The sequence below is a fragment of the Rutilus rutilus genome (genome assembly GCF_951802725.1).
Source record: "Rutilus rutilus genome assembly, chromosome: 5".
Classification (NCBI taxonomy): Eukaryota; Metazoa; Chordata; class Actinopteri; order Cypriniformes; family Leuciscidae; genus Rutilus; species Rutilus rutilus.
In genome coordinates, this window is record NC_140213.1 from 31,549,244 (window position 1) to 31,568,322 (window position 19,079).

The 19,079-nt window shown below is 37.8% G+C and overlaps 2 protein-coding genes and 1 long non-coding RNA gene across 4 annotated transcripts in view; 2 read left to right on the forward strand and 1 right to left on the reverse strand.

Moving 5' to 3' along the window:
* Nucleotides 1-2,018, forward strand: part of ppp6r2b (protein phosphatase 6, regulatory subunit 2b) — a 23,679-nt gene extending 21,661 nt beyond the window's left edge. For both annotated transcript variants that reach the window (XM_084409010.1, XM_084409011.1), the window contains exon 23: nt 31-2,018. In XM_084409010.1, the coding sequence (XP_084265136.1) occupies nt 31-118 (88 nt within the window). In that variant the 3' untranslated portion in view covers nt 119-2,018. The remainder of the gene's footprint in view (nt 1-30) is intronic.
* The window catches only part of LOC311290508, a 16,126-nt gene extending 7,355 nt beyond the window's left edge, over nt 1-8,771 (reverse strand). The window contains exons 1-2 of the long non-coding RNA XR_014627403.1: nt 8,646-8,771; nt 8,031-8,102 (exon numbers count right to left, since the gene is read on the reverse strand). This is a non-coding gene — a long non-coding RNA (uncharacterized lncRNA). The remainder of the gene's footprint in view (nt 1-8,030; nt 8,103-8,645) is intronic.
* Nucleotides 5,095-12,121, forward strand: LOC311290507 (MOB kinase activator 2). The gene is made up of 5 exons (XM_084409014.1): nt 5,095-5,443; nt 7,982-8,133; nt 8,658-8,754; nt 11,000-11,124; nt 11,215-12,121. Exons 1-5 carry the CDS (start codon nt 5,334-5,336, stop codon nt 11,445-11,447), a joined length of 717 nt encoding a protein of 238 aa, XP_084265140.1. The 5' UTR covers nt 5,095-5,333; the 3' UTR covers nt 11,448-12,121.
* Nucleotides 12,122-19,079: the final 6,958 nt, after the last annotated feature.

The window sequence follows — 19,079 nt, forward strand, 5'->3', positions numbered from 1 at the left end:
AAAGAACGTTCACGCTGATCTTTTTTATAGAATGATAGCGCAGAAGTCGTATGAACCAACATCCCACGCATGGAAGGAATGTCATACAGGTTTGAAACGGCATTATGAGGGTGAGTAAATAATGACAGAATTGTATTTTTGAGTGTAACTATTCCTTTAAACGTGTTTATGTAAGACTGTTTGACTCTGATTGTGTTTGTGGTTGGTATTTGAACGAACTCTCAGGTGAACGTCGTGTGTGTCAGAGCGAGTCTATGTGCAAAAGAAGAACCGAGGGCGCGTGTGCCTTGAAATATCAGAGAAGGACACATCGGTATGTTTAACGTGTGCGCACATATCCTTAATCAATCTTCCTAGATCACTGTCAGGTCTTAGTAATAATGTGTATTCTTTACGCTATGTACTCTTAATATTATATTTTTTATGACTAATTACTAGCGCAACACTAGAACGCTGCAGTGTCCATTTCAATCTAGAGAGATAGCAATAATAGTATGGATAATTTCTAGGGATTTTTTTTTCTTTTTTTAGTAATGTAGCTTTGACGAAATGTGCACACATGCACACAAACTGTTTGTGAGAGTGAGTGTGTGTGAATGTGTGTGAGGCTCGGTGTGTTTTCAGTTTGATTTTGCACTTTTAAAAACTTGATTTTGATACCAAATACATTGGGATGTTAGTGGCGGTACGATGACTATAATGAGAGCCCTCGGTCATTGTTCGGTCTATGTGCAATTTTGAATTTACAAGCCGTTGTGTTATTGATATTGCAGATGTTTGCCGATGCGAGTGTGTTGTGTTTAGGAGACTTTGAGCGAAACTCGAGAGAAATGGTGACCGATCCGTACCAGGCTCTGTGCTTGAATGTAATTCATAGTTTTTAATGTTTATTTTAAATCATTATTATTTTGGGCCAAAATATCTCTTTAATATTCCATCTTTCTGCCATTCTGGATGACAGGGTTTCATTCTCTCCTTCCGGAGACTGACATTTGATCGGTCTTTTGTTTTTGTGTTTAACTTTATTTCTAGAAAGTCCTTGCTGATATTCCACAACTAAAAGTGGCAGTATTTAAGTGCTGAATTAAAGGCAAGACACTAATCCCCTTTTATGTACTAGTGTACTCTAGTCCAAGCATTTCTTTCTGTCTGTAATTGAGCTAACATCTTTAGTTGACCTGTCAGATACCATCACACTGGTTTAGAAAGTTCTCTTATAGTTTGTCAATGCATTAGCACACTGTAAAAAGTGATGAAACCCGTTGCCTTTAAAATTAAGTAAATAAGCTTCATGCATAATTGAAAAAAAAAAAATAAGTTAGCGTATGTGGAATTGTCAAGTTCAGTTCACATAACTAAAAATGAATAAGTAATAAACTTCATGTATAATTGAAAAAATTAAGTTGTGAACTTGACAATTCCACAATTTTAATTGCGCATGAAGTTTTTTTTACTTAATTTTGAGGCAATGGTTTCCTCAGTTATTTTTAAGTTGTCAACTGATTACTTTTTACAGTACAGGGCATGAGAACAAGAAAGAAATTGATTTATTTTTTATCAAAACTGTGACGTAAGAATTATGCCAATGTAATGCCACATGTGGAACACACAATTTGTGATTCTAATTTACACTTTTTCAATTGTTGTTTCATATCCCCTTCTTCCTCCACACCACGATGAAGATTTTATAGCTGAAAAATAGATGTATCAGAACCTGCAATGTGAAATGTATGTTGTTGGGTTCTTTTCTCTTCAGCTCTTGTGTGTATTCATGTACCCAAAAAACACAAACTCATATTGTATGTTATGAACTGGTACAATACTTTGTGGTATGTTCTGCCTTGAGCGTATGTCCATAGTATGAAACTGGAACACTGTTGTCATTTAGTCAAATGCCTTTTTATTGTAAACTGATGCTGGTGGTTTCTTTTATTTTTGGTATAATGCAATACTGTACCTGTTATCTGTTGTCAGAGTTAGGCTTTAAAATCCGATATCAAATAAATATTTCAAATGGGTTTGTGTGTCAAATGTGTGTTCAATTCACATTTAATTATTTGTATAGCGCTTTTTGACAATGCACATCGTTTCAAAGCAGCTTTACAGAAAATGCACGAGTCCACATTTCAATTTAGAGTGATCTGTTATCAGGGGTAACGGTCTAAGTTATGTATTTCTGAAATGTACATATACAAATCACAGATAGCTAAAAATTGATTAATTTAGACAATGTAATAATTTAAGGCAGAAACAATGAGCTCATTGAAGTAATGAATACTTGACTGTTAACAAATTATTGACATGTAGAAAAATTAATACTACTATGTACAATAATACAATGTTTAACAATTATGAAAGTTAGTATTATTACACTGTAAATGGACAGGACCTGAGTTAATGGATGGATTTCATCTAGCTAGTAGGCACTTTGCACAAAGTGCTAGTTTGGGACCAAACAATGAAACTGGTTGAATCATGTAGTAGCGAGTTGAGTTGATGAGTGCAATCTACATTAGAATTGTGAAAGCAATGAACATTTTTTTTTATTTTTTTTTTTAAGTGTCAATATAACAATTACTGCAGATGATAGTAATTGTGTAAAAAAGGAATACAGCCTGTGTATAAATTGGGTGTGGAAACAAAACCATGCCAAAAATAAAACTTGGATAACACTTTACAATAAGATTTCATTTGTAAACATTGGTTAACTACATTAGTTGACATGAACTAACAATGAACAATATTTCTACAGTTATTATTCTTAATGTTAATATTAACATTTATTAATATTTTTAAGATCAAAAGTTATATCTGTTAACATTAGTTATGCACTGTGAACTAATATGAACATGACCAGTTTTATTAACTAGCATTAACAAATTAATATAATGCTAATCGTTAGTGGTAACACTTTACTTGAAGGGGTGTGCATAAGACTGACATAACACCTTCATAATCATGACATGGCAGATGTCATAATTATGAAGGAGGTCTTATGCATGTTTATGACAACTGTCATTAAGTGTCATTCGCTCAATTATGACATTTTTAATGCAAATATGACATTGTGTGAGATGTCTTTGTTATGACAACTTGACATAAACCAATACATCATAACCTGTCAGTGTCTTTGTCATGACAACTTGACATTACCAAGACAACATAAATTGTCATTAATATGTCATAAACATGACACAGCAGATTAATTATCAAACTTAAGAAACCACTTTGCTTTATGGGTTAACATTTTATTAAACTGTCATGTGGTTGGTTTTGACATTGGCTGTCATGAGGCCATTATAACTGTGCCATGAATGTTTTTCTTGACCTCAACTACAGTGGTACAAATTTAATTTGTCATTAAAATGTTATAATGGCTTCATGACAGCCAATGTCAAAACCAACCACCTGACAGTTTAATAAAATGTTAACCCATAAAGCAAAGTGGTTTCTTAAGTTTGATAATTAATCTGCTATGTCATGTTTATGACATATTTATGACAGGTTGTGTTGTCTTAGTAAAGTCAAGTTGTCATGACAAAGACATCTCACACAATGTCATATTTGCATTAAAAATGTCATAATTGAGCGAATGACACTTAATGACATTTGTCATAAACATGCATAAAACCTCCTTCATATTCATGACATGTGTCATGTCACGATTATGACGGTGTCATGTCAGTCTTATGCACACCCCTTCAAGTAAAGTGTTACCGATTAAGGTAATACAAAATTACAAAATACAAAAGATTCTTCTTTTTTTTTGCTTTTTTTTGGGGGGGGGGGGGGGTAAATAAATTGGTAACATCGTACAGTCTCATTTGTTAACATTAGTTAAAAGGGGTGGTCTAATGCCCTTTTCACAAGACGTAAAATAAGCCTTTGATGTCCCCAGATGTATGTGAAGTTTTAACTCAAAATACCCCACAGATTTTTTTTAAATAGCATGTTAAAATTGTCACTTTTTGAGGGTGAGCAAAAACGCACCGTTTTGTGTCTGTTCCTTTAAATGCAAATGAGCTGCTGCTCCCGGCACAGGGGGCGGAGCTTCAGGAGCTCATGTCCTTTTACCTCACACAGACATGCACTGAAAATTTCAAAAACTTTTAGCCTTTTATGTTCAAACCGGATTCAGACAATGATGGAGAGACTCAAAACGAAGTGACAACATGTAGAATGCAACAGGACATTTCTGAATGGTTAGTTGATGAATTTATGTAGTTTATGTGTAATCTTCTTGTCATTGATTAGCATATTCTGTCATGATAATCTATAAATCGTGTTCTGGGGGCGGGGTTTATGTAAATTTTAGGGTTGGTGATGTCACTAACCCTGGAGGAATGTCGTGTAGTCCCTACCAGCCGTTTGTTGTAGTCCTTAAAAAGGAATTTCTTTAAAAGCAAATATCTCCCTTTGCTTTAAACTTTGAGCGTTGTAACTTTGCAGATGTTGTTTATGCTCAGACAGCAACATTACACACTAACTAAAGTTAGAAAAGTGAAATCATAATCAACCACCCCTTTAAATGCATTATCTAACATTAACTAACAATAAGCAATGCATTTTTACAGCATGTTTTATCTTTGTTATAGTTAATTTTTCATGTTGGTTCACAGTGGATTAACATTTACTAATATGTTTTTAATAAAAGGTTTAAAAATATATATCGTTATATAAATGTTATTTGAGACTTTAACTAGGAATTAATAAATGTGGAAGTATTATGTATTGTTAAATGTAAACTAATTTTAATCAAATGAGAAGTTAGAAAAGTGTTACCTTTATATTTAATGTAGTGACGTTCATACATTTTGGATGAACCATACCTGTTGTTCTGCCATCATGTGTCATCATGGACTATCGTGAACCTAGAGAATGAAACCAAACAATCAAAAATGCAACGACTCGGAATAACACCAATCCTGTGTGAAGTGCACAGAAAGTAAACGTTCCCCTGGAGGCACGAGGGGACGGGGCCTCAGGTGAGAGGAGGCGGGGAAGCCTAGAGATGGGGGCGTGGCTTTGAGTGAGTGTGTGTAAAGAGAGTAAATATTTTTCAGGACTGGTGGAACCTGTCCGTCTGCTTCACCGGAGACACAGTGAGACTCAGCCTGAAGTGTAGGACACACAAAGAACAGCAGAGAGAACACAAACACATCTACCAGCAAGAGAAACCAGACAGAAAGCTGGACTGAGCGACAGTCTGTGCGTAGACCTCGGGATTGGGACAGACAACATGCGCATCGGGAACTGCTGTGTTTGTTTATGTGACAGGTGCGTCAGTGTGTTTGTGTTTGAATGAGGTGTGTGTGTGTTTCTGAGGACATTTAATGGGTAGAAGCATCCTGGATATGGGGGGATGTCAGAGTTACAGTAGCTCTGATGAAGAGGATGTCAGCGCTCTGAAGGCAAACCACACCAGCATCAGCCTGTTCAAAGTGTGAGTATATACTCTACTCCCTGTCTAGTGTGTGTGAGTATATACTTTACTCCCTGTCTTGTGTGTTTAGGTAAAGTAAGGAATGTACACATCAGACGAATGCCCGCTGAAGAGATAGGCACTAGCATTCCTTCAGAAAAAGAATGTGTGTGAGCGTATAAGTGTGTTTGTTCGGTAGTTTCAGCTGTGCATCTCAAAGTCAAAGGAAACTTCCACAAGCCCATGTGTTTATGTGTTAACATGGCTGTGCACAAGGGTTTATGGATAAACACACCTGCTGCAGCCCGTGTATTTACATATTGCATACCTGCGCATGAGTGCAACTGGGCATTTTGGGGGAAAATGTATTGCTAATATCAACGCTGCCTAAAATCAACACTTTATCCTTCATATAAGCATTAAATACCTCAAATAGTCATGTCCCATGGTACTGTAGGGGTAATACTGTGGTATATTGATAAAGTCATATGCTATTTTCATATACAATAGTACAGTTACATGCTACTCCAAGATAAGGACATTACCACAGTACATGCCCAAAACCATGGTAGATACATTACCAATAACCCTGTACTTGTTGGTACTTTTAGTATTAGTACTATTATTAGTATTAGTAACACAAAATTAGAAATACATGACTCTTATATTTGTTAATATTTTAAATAGGTGGGACAAGGAAATGCTAAAAATAACTAACAATTTGTTTTTGTTTTTTGTTGTTGTGAGTTTGCACTAATGCACACCTCAACTTAAAATAACAGAAAACTTCTGTAATATTTATGACAACAGCCATATGTACATTAAAACATGAAAACAGCAACCAACTTTCAACAAAACAATGTCAATTCTACTAAATCATTTAAAATGTAAAAAATACTTTAACTGATAAAATATGAAAGCCAATATTAAGGAAATATGGGTATTTTATAAGACCTGTATTCTTTATCTGTGCATGTTTTTATTTTATTTTTAGTAAACTAAAGAAAAATTTGTAAACAAAATAACATTGTAAACTGATGATGAGTTTTGATGGAGGTGATGCCTGGGGGATCTTGCTGAGGTTTGCAAAACAAAAAACTAAAAGCCGAGTGGTTGATTTAGAATCTCAAAAATAAAAGATTAAAAAGTGCATGTTCTGTTTCTTTAAAATTAATGCCACCTGCTTTGATATTCTGTTTCTAATAGCATTTTGGCGATTCATTTACACAACAACAGCGTTTTTAGGGTCTGAAAATGCAAACTTTTGAAAACAGGTTTCAAAGTGCAAGTTTTTGAAAACAACACGGTTATCGTCTCCATGTTAACTACAAAAACTCGAATTTGTGAAAACTGTGACGTCATGTTCAGTCTATAGGCGCGTATTGTTTCTTTATAAAGTGATATCGCCAACTACTGGCCTGGCAGCATAAGGGCCTGTTCACATATCGTGTCTTTTGCGCGCGCAAGTTCGTTATTTCAAATGTAGGTGCGCGGTATGCGCGCTCATAATGGAAGCGACGCGCTCGTTTTTTCCAAGCGCGTCCGCGCCGCATCGAGATAAAAACATCTCAACTTTTCAGAATGCCGCAAGCGCACCGCAGGTCACGTGACAAGAACCAAGCTTAGCAACGACAGACGCCTCCGGAGCGCAACCACCCGAACGCTTTGGAAAAAGGAGAACGCGGCGCGCCTAGCGTTTTCTATGCGTTTTTAGGCGCGATATGTGAACGCCGCCTAATACAGCTAATACAGTTTTTAGTCGTTTTTCCGCAGATCCGTGTGTGAACTGGAATCGTTTTGCAAGGAAAAAATGTTTATGTTTTTAGTACAGCGTTGTTGCGTCAATGTACCCAAAGAGTGGCATAAGTATCCAAATACTTTTTGGGGCCACCATATGGAAGGTATTCCACCCCACAGCTTGTGTTTTAATCAGTCAGGGACAAGGCCACCGTCCCAAACCTCCCACCACACACACTATCAGTTATTTCAAGGCTTGAACTGGGACTGGGAGGTCTGTTTTCTCTCTATGTACACACACTCTAGGTCAGCTTTCTCCCTCAGTCCAACGTGTGTGTGGTTTATCTCATTTGCATGAAGGAAAATTAGGGCTGTCTACAGGAAGCAGCACTCTTTCCAGTGTTAATATGCTCACTAATGCTGTCGGAAAACAAGAACAAGCAAACACAAACCCCTTCAGTACATACAGTAATGGACTAGCCCCATGTGCACACACGGCAAACTAAACTAAACTACATCCTGTATGTCCTTGTGTAACGTCACACCGTGTTTTCACAAATTGTTCGCTCAGTAGAATTCAAACACAAATTAACTGGCAGACAAGCTTCCTGCAAAATAATTCTCATTGCCAAGTCAGCCAGGCACATAGCCATTTATAAATCAACACATTTCAAATGAGTAATGAATAAAATAAAAACATGCAAATTAGTGACCTTATTTGACCCTCCATTCCCTAGTTATACTGTGCGCAAGTCATAAGTGAACTTTATAAAAATGTAATAAATTCTCATTGAATATTCTGTTGACTGTGTGTGTGTACAGAAAGAATAACAGTCTGCATATAGTCCCGTCTGCTGAGGTCAAACCTTACCTGAAAGATCACTTCCTGTCCAGACGCATCACTGACATCGACCTTTTGACCCTCTCTGCCCTGCCGCACGGCCTAGACCAGCAGGAGTGGATAGCAACAAACAGTGAGTATTCAAAAAACTATGAAATAATAAAGAAATAATTTACATTTTTATACCCCTTCAGTACATACAGTACTGAATATATATATATATAATTAAGACTCAGAGAGGTGAATGCTATTTACAGATAAACAGTGATCACAAACATATAAAAAATGATGACACACTCAAAAGTGTCATCTGTGTGAGCAAATCAGGGCTGAAACAATACACTAGACAGGGAAACATTTCAAATATTTCTTAACATATGTACAGTATAATGTTCAGTAATGCATGAGGAATGCTGGGAATGTGTTGGGCAAGGCTCACATAACTGCAATGGCTGGACTATGGTTTAACTTATTCTACCCACTTAAAAAGGACCATGTGATTAACATGTAAAATGACAAATCACAGCTTGCTGCTTTATGTGACCAAACAACATACATCAGATAATTCAGCAGTGGTCTGTAGGTTTGCCAACCTTCCTTTTTTTTGCTCTTTAAATGTGTAAATGTGTGTTAACTCAATCTTACCTTCTCTTTCAGCTGTGTCGTTTTTCCAGCACACTACCCTGTTCTTCAGCGCTCTTTCTGATTATTGCTCAACGATAAAGTGTCCGGCAGCCAACAGCCCAAGAAACATGTGAGCAGAACACACACTTCATTTCAGCTAATTAAAAGAGAAAAACATAAGTCACATCTTGAATAAAGTATTAAGTGAGACATACATATACTGTAAAATTTGCTGTGATTACGTACTCTATTACTAACGTAACCTCGGTTCCCTGAGATTAAGGGAACGAGTATCGCGTAGCTATGCGCTATGGGAAAATAGAGAATATTGAAGCCTTTATTTTAAAACGCAGTGCAGCTGCACAGCGAGCACAGAGCAGAGCTGACTAGCGTGCTCATTGGCTGTGCTGCGGGAACAGCACGAACTTATGGCGAAGCAGCTGACGCACGCAAACCAATCATGGTGCTTCGCGCCGAAGCCCGCCAGAATAGGCGTGGCTTCTGGCTAAATAAGCGGGCCATTTCGCCATAGGAATCAGGTTTAAATCAGCTGAAGCGACAGCACCTGTACCAAGCGTAATAGCACGGCAGAGTATAACACTCTGCCGAACCGAGGTTCCATTAGTAACCGAGTACGTTCCCTTTCGAGAACGGTCTCTCGTATTGCGTAGCTATACGCAATGGGAACCCATTTTAAAACGCTGTGCTATCAGCTTTTCGCCCTTAACTATGGCTCGAAGCCCGAGGTTAAAGGGATAGTTCACCCAAAAATGGCCCACAAGTCAGGACAGGATGCCAGATTGTCCTGTTCGCCTGCATGAGGAGGTCCCTCCTCAGCGGTATGGGCCAAGGAGCTTTTTCCAGCAGCTGCGCCAACTCGGGGAACCAGACCTGGGTCTTCCAGAGAGGGGCTATTAGGAGGACAGCACTCTTGCTTTTCCTGATCCGTTCGATGACCTGAGGGAGCATCGAGACCATAGGGATTGCATAAAGAGGGCGGCTGGGCCAGTCATGATCCAGCGCGTCCCTGTCTTTGGAAAAGAAGATTGGGCATTGAGAGTTGCCTTCTGAGGCGAAGAGGTCGACCTCTACCTCGCCGAAAACCCTCCAGATCAGCTGAACCATCAGGGGAAACTCACCATGAAGAGACCATTCCCCCGGGGGAACGTTGTCTCTGGATATCATATCCGCACCCTGGTTCAGAATGCCTGGCATATGCACCGCTCTCAGCGAGCGCAGGTTGGCGTGTGCCCATAAGAGGAGGAGTTTGGCCATGGTGTGCAGGTTGTTCGAGTTGAGACCGCCTTGGCGATTTATATAGGATACCACTGGCATATTGTCCATCCGGACCAAGGTGTGGTGCCCGCCAGGTTTGGGAGGAAGGTTTTTAAGGTCAGAAAAACCACTCTCATTTCGAGGCAGTTGATATGTAAGCGCCTTTCCGGGCTCGACCAGAGGCCGGAAACAGGCCTGCCCTCGAACAGGGCTACCCAACCTAGGTTGGAGGCGTCTGTTGAAATCACCTTCCTCCTCGAGACCACTCCCATGTTCACGCCCGATTGGTACCAGTCGGCTACTTTCCAAGGAGCCAGGGCTGATAGAGCCATGGTTCACTTTGATGCGCAAGTGGCCTGAACGCCACGCATGAGCCAGTACTTAGGGCTTTAGCCAGCGCTGCAGGGGACACGTGTAGTAGGCCCAGTTGGAGTACTGACGATGCTGAGGCCATAAGGCCCAGAATCCCCTGAAATGTTCTGAAGGGCGTGTGAGAGCCCACCCTGAACGAAGCTGCTAGCTGTCGAATGAAGAGAGCGTGGTCTGGCATGAACCATGCTCTCATCTGAACCGAATCGATTTTTCTATAATAGTTATATTATATAATATGATTATTGTTTATTTTTCTAAACAAATAAGGTGGAGGAAATGTGTAACACTTTTGTGGTTATTATCGCTGAAAAACTTCAATACGACGTCGTAAAGTATGCACGCACAGATATCAACACCCAATGATAACAATCAACAAATATTATTTCAGATAAAATGTTATAAAAATATTAGATAAGTACTGTAGCTTAGTTATCACAAAACAAACAAAGACAGCAAAAAAAAAAAAAAAAAAAACATCAGGAATGCTCCTGTATTAATGGACAATATGCATGTGTCAGTTGACATCACACTGTACAGTTAATATTAAAATATTAAAGAGATTATTGTGATAATAACATAATTATAGTGATTCTTTAGTGAATCACAGTAAATAGTAACTTAATTAAAACCTGCATAAATACTACTGTATTTTTTATAGTGCATGGTTACCATTGCAATTTTTGTAAGGGATCCTTTATAATGAGTTGTTTATGTTTGTGTGTTTTCAGCCTGTATGAATGGACGGATGAACAGGGGAAGAAACTGAAGTGTTCAGCTCCGGTCTACATCGATTACGCCATGTCCTACATCCAGGAGATACTCGCTGATGAACGCGTGCTTCCCACCAAGGCTGGTATGTAGAAGTTTAAAAAGTTTACAGAGAGCCTTAGCACCAATGAGCTGAAAATGATCTGTGTGTGTGACTGTATATGAGTGTGTTTAGGTTCATCATTCCCTCCTGGATTCATCTTCTTGATTCAGAAGGTCTTTGTGATGCTCTTCCGTATGCTGGCTCACCTGTTCAGCACTCATTACCAGGACGCAATCGCCGTGGAGTTACACCCGCACCTCAACACGCTCTTCACACACTTCATCACCTTCAGCCACACGTTCAGACTGCTGGAGCCCTCAGAGACGGCTCCAATCGATGAGATCATCGCCCTGCTCACGCACTGAAACACATGGAAAGTAACACAAAAGGACACGTCATTAGACCTTGAATCACAAATGTGATACTCTGTCGCTTCGTGGACCCAAAGGACTGAAAGTCCTCATCAAATGCACTATTTTGGACAGTAATTAGTTACATGAAGAATCCCTTCGATGTTTTGACCCAGTAGAAACAGAATGTGTAAATCAACTTCAGCTCAGATTGAGCTCTGATTGAACAGTGCAGCTGATCCCACCTATGAGTGATTTTTTTTTTTTCTGGGCCAACTTTGAACATTGGCAATTTTCTCTTGGCCAGTGGCCACATGGCCTTTCACCGAGATGCAATATCTGGCAATCCGCACTGGGAGCATTCAATTGTGCTTTGCAAATTATGGCCACAAATTATGGCCCTCTTGGTGTGTTTATCAGTCACACAGATAGAAAAAGAAAAACACTGTTTAAGGAGAAAGAAATAGCTTTTCTAAAATATACACTACCGTGCAAAAGTTTAGGGTCAGTATTTTTATAAAAAATTTTGAAAAGACAGAAATGAATACTTTTACTCATCAAGGATGCATTAAATTAATTTAAAAAATGACAGTAACGACATATATAATGTTACAAATGGTTTCTATTTCAAATAAATTGGCAAAAGTTATTTTTTTAACTTTCTACTCAAAGAATTCTGAACAATATTCAAAACAAAAATATTAAGCAGCAGGAGAGCATGTCAGCATTGATAATATGTTTGAGCATATTAGAATGATTTCTGAAGGATCATGTGACACTGATGACTGGAGTAATGATGCTGAAAAATCAGCTTTGCATCACAGGAATACATTAAGATTTTAAATATATTCAAATAGAAAACGGTTCTTTCAATTTATAATAACATTTGATAATATCACATTTTTACTGTAATTGATCAAATGCATCAACAATATTACCATGTTAATGTACTTCTTTCAAAAAAATCTTACTGACCCTAAACATTTAAATGGTTTTGAATGAAACACTTATCCCCGGTTTCACAGACAAGGCTAGTCCCAGACTAAAATGCATTATCGAGCTGTTTTAACTGAAAGGAACTTGCTCTTGCTCAGTGCCATTGTTTTTGTCTCAAGATGCACACCAGTAATGTTTTTGTCTAAGGCACATTTATAAAAGCTATAAAATGCTCCATTTGAACCAAGGCCTAATCCTGGCTTAATCTAAGCCATGTCTGTGAAACCGGGCCTTTATGTTTTAGACTCTTTTTCTTTTCTTTTTTTCATAATGCTTTTGGGACGGCAAAGAACACAATCAAATGCTTCATTATATCAGGTCCTAACCAGATGCAACGCAATAATGCTACAAACGAAAAGCGTAACCTGAACGTACAAAAAAACGTTTCGGTCGCATGGCTTGACGGCTACTATTTCTTTAGCTCCGCCCACTCTGAAATCTCATAGGTCTACACGGATCATGCAGTTAGCTAACGTCGTGTATTTATTGATGCAGAAACAGTAATGGCGATACACATACCTGAAAATAAATCAAATATGTCAGATTGGCTGCGCAGCATTTTCGTTTCCATAGTGGACCGACAGATGACTGTTGAAGTCGCTGTAATAACGCATCCCATCGTGTCTGTTTGGGACATGGCGTGAGAAAGCAGAACTTAAACGCCATGTGCTGCAGTCGACAGCATAACTGGGGTATCTATCACCTGTTCCTGAATCATTCACAAACACACATATCACCTCTGTTGATTCATCAATTTAGGTTATAATTCTGACTTGAACAATTACTGGATTCACACAAAAATCTTCTAGAGAATGTTACTGTGAAGAGAATAACATACAGCCATAATATCCTACTGTTGATTGTCTATTGCGGGTTTCTTCTCAATACTGCTGTTGAAATATGAGGAATGGAGGGAGAACAGATATTTCTCCTCTATCCCAAGCATTCATAAATGAACAGCCCTGAGGATATCAGAAATATACACATGAATACACACACACACACACAGTGGAGAGCTGGTTTGACTCGTTCCCAAGAGGAATTAGATCCCTTTACTCACACAAATATCACATTCAGCCATTGTCATGCATCAGTGTATTTATTACTTTGTAAAAAAAAAAGTTTTACTATAGCCTAAAGGAAATACCTTTTTGGATAACAGACTGTTACATATTTCTCAAAAACAAAATAGACCGCCCTATTATTCAGAATGCAGAATGTTTTAAACAGCAGCATGCTAGATGTTGTCACATGATCTATCCACGTTATATATTTGCAATTCCAGTACGTGAATTAATAACAGATATTTAGCATTTTCAATCCATGTTTGTGCAAAAATAAGTTCACTTTTGGAAGTTCATTTAAATAATGAGTCAAAAAAAAAAAAAAAAAAAGTAAGGCATGTTGCATTGTGGGATACTGCCCTTTGAAATGTGCTCTGATGTACTGCACATTTAAGCTAATGTAGAATGATATCCATTCATGTGTTTGTCTACTTTGTATAATATGTGAATTTTCTCTGTAGTAGGCCTATATAGTGTGTATCAACAGTATGCTATTTCAAACATTGATGGAACAACACATTCACTCTGTACTGTACTTGTAACAGGTTTGATTTGAAATACCATACTACTCTTACTAGATAGTATGACATTCCAAATTCATCCAATGTGTCAAAGCATTGAGTAAACATAAATGTGTTTCTCCAGCAGGGGACAGCAAAGGAAAGACTGTTTTTGCAGAACACTAGAGTTTATGGATTTAAAACGCACTGGACCTACTGTATTTAATCAAAAGAGTCGACTCTAAAGGGCTGTTAACACTACGTTGTGAAACCTTATGAAACAGTGTTTGGATTACAATTTGAAATAAAGCCCTTTGACCATTAAAACTTCTCATAAATGCACAGATGTGATTGGTTGATTCTTTTTTCAGTGGGCACCTGCTGATGAGCCGAGATTGGAGGAGTGAACGGGGTGAGTGGGTGTGTAGTACAGTAAAGTACAGTAGCTGTGATCACTAGACTGCTGTGTGAGAGGCTGAAATGACTGTAAGTGCTTGACTGGACTGATACAGTAGTGGCCAAAAGTGATGTCGAATATTTGTTTATAATGACCCTGCAAGTTCCATTCCATCAAAATATGAGGAAAATGTTTTATTTTAAATATGGGGGAAGACCAAAACACTAAACTTGTAACTACAGCTACAGGTTTTACTTTACTATGCAATATAGAACAACAATAAGCTTAGAGGAAAACGCATACATTGACTACAACATAATCAGATATTTATATTTCCTTTGATCTCTCTTGTTTTTGCATGTTCATAATTTTTTTGCAGCAGTCTGGCCTTAACTGATGTCTGCACAATTTTCATGTTTCATTGCGTTATCACGAATAAAACAATTGACTCCAAGTGAAACTTTCAATAAAATTTGAATAAAGGGTGAAGATATCAATTTTCCTAGGCCGGACCACTTTTAGCCACTACTGTATATCATGTGCACGTTTAAAATGGTGTTGAATCAGAGGTACTTCAAACTAAAAATTGTTTGAGCAGTTTTATTTTCTCTATTCATTTTATGTGAGGTTTGCAACCAACATTAGGGACTGTCTAAATAAATACAGTTTAAAAAACTGACTTATGTGCTTTTTTTTTTCCTAGCAATAAACAGACATTAAATAAAAGTAAATATAATATAAAAACAGCACAATAATGTTAACAGGGTTAATTTCACATTTATTTGTATAGCGCTATTCACAATATATACACTCACCTAAAGGATTATTAGGAACACCATACTAATACTGTGTTTGACCCCCTTTCGCCTTCAGAACTGCCTTAATTCTACGTGGCATTGATTCAACAAGGTGCTGAAAGCATTCTTTAGAAATGTTGGCCCATATTGATAGGATAGCATCTTGCAGTTGATGGAGATTTGTGGGATGCACATCCAGGGCACGAAGCTCCCGTTCCACCACATCCCAAAGATGCTCTATTGGGTTGAGATCTGGTGACTGTGGGGGCCATTTTAGTACAGTGAACTCATTGTCATGTTCAAGAAACCAATTTGAAATGATTCGAGCTTTGTGACATGGTGCATTATCCTGCTGGAAGTAGCCATCAGAGGATGGGTACATGGTGGTCATAAAGGGATGGACATGGTCAGAAACAATGCTCAGGTAGGCCGTGGCATTTAAACGATGCCCAATTGGCACTAAGGGGCCTAAAGTGTGCCAAGAAAACATCCCCCACACCATTACACCACCACCACCAGCCTGCACAGTGGTAACAAGGCATGATGGATCCATGTTCTCATTCTGTTTACGCCAAATTCTGACTCTACCATCTGAATGTCTCAACAGAAATCGAGACTCATCAGACTTCAACTGTCCAATTTTGGTGAGCTCGTGCAAATTGTAGCCTCTTTTTCCTATTTGTAGTGGAGATGAGTGGTACCCAGTGGGGTCTTCTGCTGTTGTAGCCCATCGGCCTCAAGGTTGTGCGTGTTGTGGCTTCACAAATGCTTTGCTGCATACCTCGGTTGTAACGAGTGGTTATTTCAGTCAAAGTTGCTCTTCTATCAGCTTGAATCAGTCGGCCCATTCTCCTCTGACCTCTAGCATCAACAAGGCATTTTCGCCCACAGGACTGCCGCATACTGGATGTTTTTCCCTTTTCACACCATTCTTTGTAAACCCTAGAAATGGTTGTGCGTGAAAATCCCAGTAACTGAGCAGATTGTGAAATACTCAGACCGGCCCGTCTGGCACCAACAACCATGCCACGCTCAAAATTGCTTAAATCACCTTTCTTTCCCATTCTGACATTCAGTTTGGAGTTCAGGAGATTGTCTTGACCAGGACCACACCCCTAAATGCATTGAAGCAACTGCCATGTGATTGGTTGATTAGATTAATGAGAAATTGAACAGGTGTTCCTAATAATCCTTTAGCCAGGTGAGTGTATATCATTAATTAAGAGTATTCTGTTCTCAGAGGTGACTGCGTCAAAGTAATGTTCACATGGCAGAAATGTACAGTTCTAAGACCGTACAGATCATTAGCTAACATCATGTACGTATTATTCATTGATGCAGAAACAGTAATGAGCATGTTAAAGCAATGATTACATGTGGTGGACATAATGATTGCAACACATGGGGAAAAAAATCTGTCTAAACTGGCGACCAAATGTTGATTTATTGTTATTGATAAATTTATATTTTCTGCAAATTAAACTAATACTTTTTTCTTACAATAACATTTGGTTGAATGGTCAAGCTTGATCAACGCGGTAATATTTTTTTTTTAAATCAGAAAATGAACTTTTTTAAATTGTAGTACCAACACAAATGGGTTAGTAACCTTAAGTTTTAAATGTTGGATTGAACACAATTACGTAGTGACAATGTCCAGAAACTGTGTTGCTCATTTTATTGAATTAACTGAACAAGAGGCAAAAATCCCTTTTCACGTGCATTACTTGTCTTTACTCAGTGCAGAAAGGGGTCAAAACTGGATTTGTGTCTGCTTTAAAAAAAAATCATATCTGGGGTGAAAATGGGAAAACTATCACTGAGACAGATCAGAGGTGAATTAAGCTCTCAACTGAATTTAATTTGGCACAATACACCACTTGAATTCTACAATATGCTTTTAATAGGATTATAATAATACTGTGATGAGTTTCTTATAACAGTGGATGATAGTTTAATGAATAATGAAGAGAAGAGAGACACTTGGACACACACACAAATATACACTTACACACACACAAGCAGACTGCTCTGTCTGAGCGAACTCAGGCATGAATGCAAACGTATCCTGTTGCTGTCTGACCCATGACGCAAATCAACACACACAGACACGCACACACACACACAGTCCGAGGGCTAATGGTAAGTGTATGGTTTGTACTGAAAATAAAAGCCACAAAAGTAACGCAAAAAAATATATATATATAAAGACCATTTTCCTTTTTGATTCACAGAAGAAATATAATTCATCTATTTACATTAGGCTGATAAAGCAACTTTTCCAAATAATGAGACATCCAAAGTTTATGACATCATTTATGAGACTGAGATGTAATAAACATCCTAAGCTCTTAAACACACCGACATGTGTGCCTCTTAAAACACTGGCATAAAAACAAACCTGACCTTTATAACACTGCATTATAAAAAAAGAATGAAAAAAAAAAAAAACCTTTAGTGCTGTTATACAATTTAGACAATGGTATTGCTTCTAAAATCACACTAAGGTCAATGTTTAACTATAAAATGACCTTAAACAACAAATCTATAGTATATATCAACAACAAAGACCCCAAAACACACTAGCATTAGTAAATCTCTCTCTCTCTCACTCACTCACACACACACACACACACACACACACACACAGGGTCTCAGACTGACTCTCATTAACATTAACCGACCTGTTGTTAATGCTGTCTAAAATCCTCTTTAAAAGGGCACAGGACACAGTGAGCTCGATTAAACCAAACACGCACTTCTTGTCTCTGACCTTTAAAATTAGCCACTATGTCACACCTGACAGCACAATTATATTTTTATATCATGACACAGTATAAAGGCTTGAAGCTTAACACTATTTCCCTCATGAACTAGTGTTCCACAGCCTTATGTTCCTATAATTAAATTTACTTGCAAAAGAAAAAATAACAGATTTTAAAAGTCAAATCCTTCCATAAAAAAAAATAAATAAATAATAATAATATTATTATTAATATTATATATATAGTGCAATGCGTAAGTTAATACACCCATGCTAAAGTTGCATCAATGCAAATCAAACTAGCTTTTAGGCTAACTGAAATAAAACCATGCCAATCTCTAGGTATGGTGAAGGCTATGTGATGATGTGGGGCTATTTTAATTCCAAAGGCCAAGGGAACTTTATCAAGATGCATAGTATCCTGGATCCATGAAGTAACTGGCCTTTAAAAATAAAAATCTGCCTGCCTCTATGGGAATTTAACATAGGGGTGTACTAACTTATGCACCATGTATTTTAAGGAAGAACATTTATTTATTTACGATACATTATTCATTCACAAAGAAAATTGGTGTCCTTAAAGGTTGGATTTTCCCTAATTTTTTAAATTAAGGCATTAAGTTCAATTTCCAAAATATGATTTTTTATTCCTCTTTTTAGTCAACTTTAGCATGGGTGTATTAACTTATGCATTGCACTCTATATATATATATATATATATATATAACTTTTATTGCAGACACAGGTCCATATAACACAACATACAGCATAAAAAAGGAGATACAAAAATACATAAAAATTCCATAATAGCCTATAGAATATACAGGCTATTACACCAGTGTCGTCTAAGCCTCGAAGAGTATCTATAACAGCTTTTCAGAGGATTGACTAGGGCTTCAATTATATGGTTCACTGAATTGTCCAGTCGACACATAAAACCAAACATCAGTTGCCTTAAGAGTGCCTCACAGGTTGGCACTCTATTAGCCACAAACAAATGACTGGCACTATGCCACCTAGGGACACGGAGCAGCAACCTCATTGCATCATTGTATGCTACCTTTAGCCGCTGCATACTCTTTTTCTTATAGTTAGACCAGAATTGAGCAGTATATAGCGGTGTGATATA